This window comes from Frankliniella occidentalis, unplaced genomic scaffold (assembly GCF_000697945.3).
Source record: "Frankliniella occidentalis isolate FOCC.00 unplaced genomic scaffold, Focc_3.1 Scaffold10, whole genome shotgun sequence".
NCBI lineage: Eukaryota > Metazoa > Arthropoda > Insecta > Thysanoptera > Thripidae > Frankliniella > Frankliniella occidentalis.
The window spans coordinates 1,315,307-1,323,145 of NW_026267140.1; the positions used below are offsets into that span (position 1 = coordinate 1,315,307).

General features: G+C 42.3%; 1 protein-coding gene and 3 non-coding genes across 8 annotated transcripts in view; 3 read left to right on the top strand and 1 right to left on the bottom strand.

Annotated features, from left to right (window-relative positions):
- Positions 1–6: 6 nt before the first annotated feature.
- On the top strand, positions 7–79 carry Trnaf-gaa (transfer RNA phenylalanine (anticodon GAA)). The gene has a single exon. It is a non-coding gene; the product is annotated as a tRNA-Phe (tRNA).
- Positions 80–660: 581 nt separating this feature from the next.
- The window catches only part of LOC113210713 (calcium uptake protein 3, mitochondrial), a 10,605-nt gene continuing 3,426 nt past the window's right edge, over positions 661–7,839 (top strand). The window contains exons 1-10 of one of the 5 annotated variants that reach the window (XM_052277435.1): positions 661–904; positions 4,866–5,013; positions 5,108–5,218; positions 5,302–5,349; positions 5,451–5,533; positions 6,052–6,123; positions 6,766–7,010; positions 7,097–7,225; positions 7,314–7,471; positions 7,549–7,706. In XM_052277435.1, the coding sequence (XP_052133395.1) occupies positions 701–904; positions 4,866–5,013; positions 5,108–5,218; positions 5,302–5,349; positions 5,451–5,533; positions 6,052–6,123; positions 6,766–7,010; positions 7,097–7,225; positions 7,314–7,471; positions 7,549–7,706 (1,356 nt within the window). In that variant the 5' untranslated portion in view covers positions 661–700. Of the gene's footprint in view, positions 905–2,629; positions 2,756–3,860; positions 4,047–4,865; positions 5,014–5,107; positions 5,219–5,301; positions 5,350–5,450; positions 5,534–6,051; positions 6,124–6,765; positions 7,011–7,096; positions 7,226–7,313; positions 7,472–7,548; positions 7,707–7,839 lie in introns of those variants that run through there. The other 4 variants (XM_026428820.2, XM_052277437.1, XM_052277436.1 and 1 more) reach the window with 4 other exon arrangements.
- On the top strand, positions 4,030–4,101 carry Trnad-guc (transfer RNA aspartic acid (anticodon GUC)). The gene has a single exon. It is a non-coding gene; the product is annotated as a tRNA-Asp (tRNA).
- On the bottom strand, positions 4,313–4,385 carry Trnar-ccu (transfer RNA arginine (anticodon CCU)). Its single transcript has one exon. It is a non-coding gene; the product is annotated as a tRNA-Arg (tRNA).

Sequence of the window (7,839 nt, forward strand, 5' to 3'; positions counted from 1 at the left end):
CAACCAGCCGAAATAGCTCAGTTGGGAGAGCGTTAGACTGAAGATCTAAATGTCCCCGGTTCGATCCCGGGTTTCGGCAGGTATATTTTTCTGGAGCGATCCGAGTTTCATTTTATTTTCTTGTTGGTGATTCTTTATGTGTTTTGAGTGCTCGGATGCGGCAGGATTTTACCACTTTAAATGGGATGCTAGCATTATTAAGATCGTAGATCTTATGCTGATTTTTATCAAGTGAAATTTTAATACGATCTATAAATCCAGGCAATGTCTCCAAAAGTCTGTTATGTTGTAAACATTGCACGTCATTACCACATGAATTATAATTTATGACCAATAAGTTGGCCACGTGAACCTTAACGTGGTATTTTTAACGTTTCTTGAACTAAATTGGAACGTGAAACTTTAGAAATGTGTTTCGATTCCAATTTTGGCGCGAACGAGGTACACCGGGCTGGTAACTTAAAAAGTTAAATAGGTTGAAAGAAAAGAACATTCATTTGCCACTCACGACACCTCCCCAAAAAAGTAAAGATGTTCAAGGCTGGTAAAAAGAAAAAAATTGTATGTATCATCGCAGATGGATCAGCGGCGAACATTTCTTCGGTCACCGTTGGAACGGTTGGCAGACATTGCTGCAGGAGCAGGCGACAGTCGACAGTCATTTCACATTTTGTCGACTGCTTGGAGAAGTAATACAAACATGGCGTCAGTGAGGAGATGCACTCTGTTTCTAGGAAGGACTTTCGGCAGGTATTTTGTCGGCCAGCGGGGTTTGTCGGGGAAGGCCCACCCCCATAAGTCGAGGTTTGGCCCCCACCATGCGGGTGGAGCCCTGCTGGCAGCCGGACTGGTGGTCTACGCTGGCTCTAAGAGCTCGGACGGGCACATCTTCAAGCCGAAGAAGGTGAGCGGGAGCTGCTTGTCAGAGGAATGTTCTAAAAATAAAGCGAATGCCTGAGTTGTTGTCAGTGCAACTCCGGGTCTTTCTGTAAAGGCCAGCGCTAAGGATCCCCTGGTGTCGTAGCGCACGCGCCTCAAACCATTCGTGTCACTGGACTTTTGGTTCGCCCTTTCGGCAGTAAGGGGGTTATGTTGTCCGTTTGTTTTTATTCAGCTTTCTGACCTCATCGTTCAGGCATTTTCCTTGTGCGTCACTCGATAATTGGTCGCTGCATTCATTTCTCCGATTTGAACGCTCGTTCCACAAAACCTGTTTGCAGCATCGGGTATCACATTGCTTGCAGATTGGGGATGTGCCAAATATAGACCTGATAAGGTTTTTTATTGTTACTGATGGGTTGATAACAGACCTCATGACATTGATTTTTGAATGGAACACAATTGAAAAGTGTTACCAGTTGATTTCTAACTGTCTGAGCAATTATATCACAAAGTCTTAAAGTAGGTCAAACAATTCTTCATTGTTAATCATTATTGTTTTGTTTGCTTTATCTCGCTTCATCTCGCTTCATATCGCTTCATCTTTGGTTGCCAAATCCATTGCACTTTTTGAAATCAACACTCTCTTGGCAGTTCTGTGACAAATTGAACCGTTTAACAGTGAGTAAGTCACATCCTATTTGTCTGTAATTTAACATTACTTCCCAACTATGACGAACTTTTTGTGATTAAAACAAAATGAAAAGTTGTTAGCATCATTAAGTTTGTTTTGTTTTGTTAATTTACAAGAAATAATATTTCTTTATTCCTTTCAAATTTTTCACAATTTTGTTTAATGATGTTAATGGTAAAATGTTAATTTTCTCCAGGCTTTTTTGGGGAGTGCTGTAAATTTTGACTAGCTGGGGGAGAGTTATTCCTCAAAATGCTTCTGGGAGTGGCAGTCAGTTTTCCATCCTCAGCCGGTCATCAATAGCTCTCACAGTGAAGCCTGTTTTTTGTGCGCCGGTTGTGGTCTGATGTGGGCCAAAGACTCGGGGAACAGGCCGCTGCAGTGGGCCACTGTCTCTCCTTTGCTGTGGGACCAGTGCGGGACGACGGTGGTGGACCATTTGGGCCGTCGGGCTTCTCTGCCCCCCCTCCCTTTCTCAAAAACTCGTGCGATCTTATCAGCCACCAGAGGCCTTGACTATGAGGTGGCTCGGCGCGCCGTGCCGTGCCCCGTGTAAGCTTGGCGAGACGGGACGAAATGGGTGGGACGGGGCGGGGCGCCTGGTGGAGGGACAGGGACACTCGTATTTTATAAAAATCTTGCACTTGTCTTGTCGCAGCGTGATTTGTCGCCAAGAGGTGTTGTGTTCCCTCGAGGCTCATGAGGGACCGTTCGTTTACTACTTGTGCCAGGGTAAAAACAAACGTCTATGTGTTTTTGAGGGAAACTTTAAGGTATTCCCCTTGGTTTGAGGAAAACGCCTCAGATTTCGAGGAAGTCTCCTCAAAAAAGGGGTATTTTTCCTCATTTTTTAAGAACAGTCTTCTTCTGAGGAGTTGTTCTCAATTGGGAATTCCTCAGAGTTTTCCATTTTTCCTCAAAAAATTCAGACATGGTTTTTATCGTGTGTGGGCGTTTTGTTCACACGTTGCGAGCGAGCATGTAAGTGACTGTCCTACTTACATGGAGCGAGGTAAAAGTTTTAGTGGCGGGCGGAATTCGGCAAACGAAATGACTGAATTATGAGCAAGGATCGCCAGGCAAGGGAACATCGGGATGAATTATTGTAGTTTTTCATCGGTGGTGGCTACAACTATAGAGGCTGCGGCAAAACGCTCCCGCCGGAATTCCCTCTCCTCTAAGGTAATTACTTGCTCGTTTTGTAGAGCGGGTTTGTATTGTAGCGGGCCTTCGATAGCCCTTATATGCAAATCCTGAATAAATTCAAAACTCTGCACACGTGTGCTGTCATCGTCGTCCGGCCTACTCTGGGGAGGGGGGCATCACCATAATTGCGCGCGCGGTCACTTAATTGTTTTTATCTCATTTCCATATCGAGTGTCTCCAGTTGGCCCAGGCGGCACCGGCGCGCGTGCGTGCGCCGAGCGTCAATCACCGCAGCTGCGGATTATTGGCCAAAACTTTGATCTCTTTCACTTTTGATGTAACCTGAAGTATCGTCACATCTAAGAAGAAACCAAGAGCTTTAATTTGGTAACGAAATTTTAACTCTTTTTCGAACTGCGACGCTGGCTTCCGATGTCCTCTTTCGCAGGGAGAAGTGATATTTATTTTTGTATCAAATGAAAGCTCTTGGTTTCTTCCGAGTCATGACGACTTTAGGTTTCATCATAAGTGAACAGGATCCAAGTTTTCGGTCCAAAATCTACAGCTGCGGTGACAGACGCTCGACGCACGCACGCACGCACGCACGCGGCGCCGCGTTTACAGACCTCTGGCCACCCGCGCGGACTACCCCCACCTCCCTCTCTTAAATCTCTTTGGGGCATAGGGCCTAGCTAGTCCTTCTCCACTCTCTGACCTTACTCATCATTACTCACTTTCGAACCCGCTCGGGGTTGTCTAGGTATACTCATTGGGATATTGTACCTAGAGAAAATTGCCTTCCTGTCCTGCTTGCTAGGCGGCTCATCAGAAACGACGCCCCCAAATCAAATTTGAAATAACAACCCGCAACTTTGTCGCCTGGAATTGTCGGAACACTGAACCAGGTGGCTAACTCACGAAGCGCAATATCGTAGCTGTACTGTACCGCATGCAAGGGTGCGAGCGGGTTGCCTACTCGTACGGGGCCGTAAAGAGCTGTAAGTAGCGAGAAGATAGGCAACCCCTCTCGCACCCGTGCATGCGGTTAAACATAACTAGTTAAGCGTGTGTCAGTCACCTAGTATTCTTTTACTTTATATAATAAAACGTCAATTGTTCGTTTTATCGTTCTGTCTCGCCTGGACTCGCTGCCTGGATGAGCTTGCCGCGCAGGCGCACCAGGCGCACTGACCCGGAGCAGAGGGGAGCGGGGCGTGTCTTTGTGGAGGGGGAAACCGAGGTGGGAGGAGGGGGAACTTTCAGTACATTGTCGAGATATCATGACGCAGTGCGGCTCAACCTACCAACAATCCTCGGTAGTATAGTGGTCAGTATCCCCGCCTGTCACGCGGGAGACCGGGGTTCGATTCCCCGCCGGGGAGGATTTTTTTCGTGCCTGAGATTCGTCCAAATTGTTTGCCTCTTGTAGGTGCGGTAACTTGACACGCTGTAGTGTGTCGCCCAGTCTTCTTATGCGTTTGTGAATTGACTTGCTAATATTTGCCTCATTTATACATACGCAAGTGTGTAATAATTTCCACCTGTTCACTCATTTTCTTGGAAAAATGTAATGCATTATGTAAAAAGTGGCAGTACCCCTGGTGGGACTCGAACCCACGATCCCCGGTTCAGGAGACCGATGCCTTATCCATTAGGCCACAGGGGCTATGGCAAGAGGGGGAACCCCTCTCAACCGACGTAACCGACTCAGCCTTAGCCCGGCAAGAATGAAACCCCTTTGTTGGTGATGTGCAGTATGGCGACTATTTCGCCATCCGTAGCGGTAGTAAATCTAAATCATTTTTTTACAAAAGTGCAGTGGGACCAGCTAGGTCCTACCTTTCTAAGCAAAGGCAGCAAATATGTTAACAAGCGAAGGGAGGAGAGCAAAAGTGTGATCTTAGGCTGGACTGCCTATATAATTAATTTCAGACGCGATTCGTAAACTTGGAATTTTATTAGCGTAGTGCGCATTAAATGCAATGAAAAGTGATACAATTTATGCCTATTTGATCGTGGAATACAGCATCATTTCATGTACGCTTATTTGCACTACTATGTGCATGTCTCAATTTCAGTTCAAACCAATATGGTATCTGCGCACGTTATGTTGTGTGATTTAGTTTTTTTAAATGTTTGGTTCCAGAGAGAGGAGGACGTCTTTGCTGCTAAAGCTGTAAAATTGACATCTCGTGAACGCCGATTTATCAAATTTGCATCAGTTCAGTATGATGGTCAACTGTACATGACTCCTCAAGATTTTTTGGAATCTGTTGTGGAGCAGGAACCTCGTCGTGAGTTTTCTTTAATACTTCATCTCAGTTTTAGTTGGATTAATCAAAACAATTGATGTATTGTTCTTGACCCTTTTCATCCTTCAAATTTTAGCTCGCCTAAAGCGCCGCACTTTAACTGACAAGGATTTGGCTTCTATTCGAGATTCAACTCCTCCACTGAAAAAAGGATCAACTCAAATGTTTCGCAGCCTGCGAGACAAAGGTGAAAACAAAACAGACACTTTTGACAACTTTTCTATCCTGTTACATGTATGGTCTTTCTTATTTTGTCTTGATCATTTTCAGGAATAATTTCATTTACGGAGTATTTGTTTCTTCTATCTATCCTTACAAGTGAGCATTTAAATACAATGAGAATCACCTTCCAATTACCTACTTGTTATAAAGGCACTGACCATTTTTACTTAATCTTCCTTCATGTATTCTATTTCCAGAACCACAGTCAGGATTTCGAATAGCATTTAACATGTTTGACACTGATGGAAACGAAAGAGTAGACAAGAATGAGTTTCTGGTGGTAAGTACTAGGATTATAGGAATAGGTTGTTGAAAACTATGGTCACTTCAATCTCATTCAATTCACCAAGCACACATTTCTCATAGAAATACTTTCCAGTCTATCTATTACCTATTAGATTCCAGAATGTTTGGTTTGTATTTAGTAGAATTTTTGAATGACACCCCGAGGCATGTCGTGTATAAATAAGGGCAGGTGACAATGCCTTGGGACGCAATATGTGACTGCCTTTATTATATTAAAGGTGATTTGTTTTCCAATACCCATAAGTTGTACCAAAAGACTCCTTTGTTAAACTGAGAATAGAAAATAAGAACCTGAAAGGAACAGTTTCAATACTTAAAAATGTTGTATACCTTCTACTATGCTTTTTATTGTTTTAAAGTTGAGTAATGAACTTATTCTCTGGTCCCAATCTGTTGCATTGTGCACATATGTCCACAAATAACAATCACATCCTATCAAATCATCATTTAAGTAGTGTCTCTCAATTCCCTCAATGACGTTATTGCATGAAGCAGATTCGGAGATTATTTAGCAGTGGCAAGATTCCCAAGGACCGTATGGAAGATGAAGCAACTCGGAAGGCTGTGAGTTAGTTGCTCTGTGTTTGAGACTCACTGTCTGCTGTTTGTGCTTTTGCCCATTAATTTCTCTCTCCAGCTTTCAGCATGCTGGAACAATAGTCATTTTAATGTTTTCATTGTATAAACTGCTGAATGCTCTAACATATTGTGCTCTGAATTCAGAACCCTTTCTGTTTGCATCCTGTGCTGTTCATCACTTTCGTCTTTTACTTGTTTGTGATCGCTCTATTCACCCAACTATTTACAAATGCATTTTTGAAAATTAATGAGCATTGTTTCTAATTGCTATTTAATCATACAGCATTCATATTTGAAGATACCTCATTTTCTTTTTACAGATCATGGAAAATTCTGAAAGTTATTGTGTAAAAATATTCATGTTGAGCGGAAATACTGCATTTACTCATTATCTTTTGCGATTTAAATTTTACTTGGTGGTGCTACCTGGACTGTACTGAGGAAGAATTTTTAGTTATCTCTGTCTTTCTCTATTTCCTTGCCTGTTTTATTAGTGAAAACCACTTTGTCAGCTTTTTACTGCCCATTCCCATCTACCTTCAAGCATCCACATCATAAATCTAGTTATAACTTGTAAGAAAATATTACCCTGTCATGATTTTTCTAAATATATCCTGATGTTGATAGATGGAGAAAATCTTCAGCCATGCTTGGCGGGATAAGCGTGGTTTACCCTCCGAAGAGGATGAGGAAAAGGCAAAGAGTAAAGGCAAAGATGGTTCACCAGCTGACAATCAAGAATCCCAAGCAGAGAAAGATTATGTCGATGACGAACAGGGGCTGCAAAGACGTCATTTAGTGGACACAACCTTGACCACTCATTTTTTTGGCAAGAAGGGGAAGGATGAACTGAAATTTGAAGGATTCCGCAGGTGTGAAACATTTTTGTATCTCCTTATTTTATTAAATTATTTGTTATTATTTTTGTGACAATTAATTTACCATTTCTGAAAACAAGATTTATGGAAAACCTTCAAACTGAAGTTTTAGAGCTAGAGTTTCACGAGTTCTCCAAAGGGGCTGAGACGATTAATGAGGTGGACTTTGCCAAGATTATGCTACGTTACACTTACCTTGATACAGACAAGTAAAATTTTTGTCATGTTATTTTTTGCTGAAAGCTTACTTTACATAAAGGATATTACAATGATCTTAAAAATTTCTTGGTTTTATAGGTATGATATGTACTTGGATCGTCTTCTTGATCGTGTGAAGGATGAAAAGGGAATAACATTTGAAGAGTTCCGTATATTTTGTCAGTTTCTAAATACTTTGGATGACTTTGTTATTGCAATGCGAATGTATACTTTGGCTGATCATCCAATATCTAAAGGTAATTTCAATCTTCCTCACAAAAGCCTATTTTTCTTTTTTCACATGTATTTATGAAGTTTCTTTATTTTTGTCCAGATGAGTTTCACAGGGCTGTAAAAATTTGTACGGGTACCAGTCTTAGTCCACATTTGGTGCACACTGTTTTTGCTCTTTTTGATGAAGATGGTGACGGATTACTCAGCTACCAGGAGTTCATTGCTATTATGAAAGATCGTTTACATCGTGGATTCAAGGTAATGTCCAGAGTATGAGTTTGGGTTGGTTGGAGCTAGGTGGCTGGATAGACCTGGAATTGACACTGCCCATTAGTTAAACATCAAAATGCAGCCAGAGAGTGAAAGTAGCTTCACCTCCGATAACCAAATA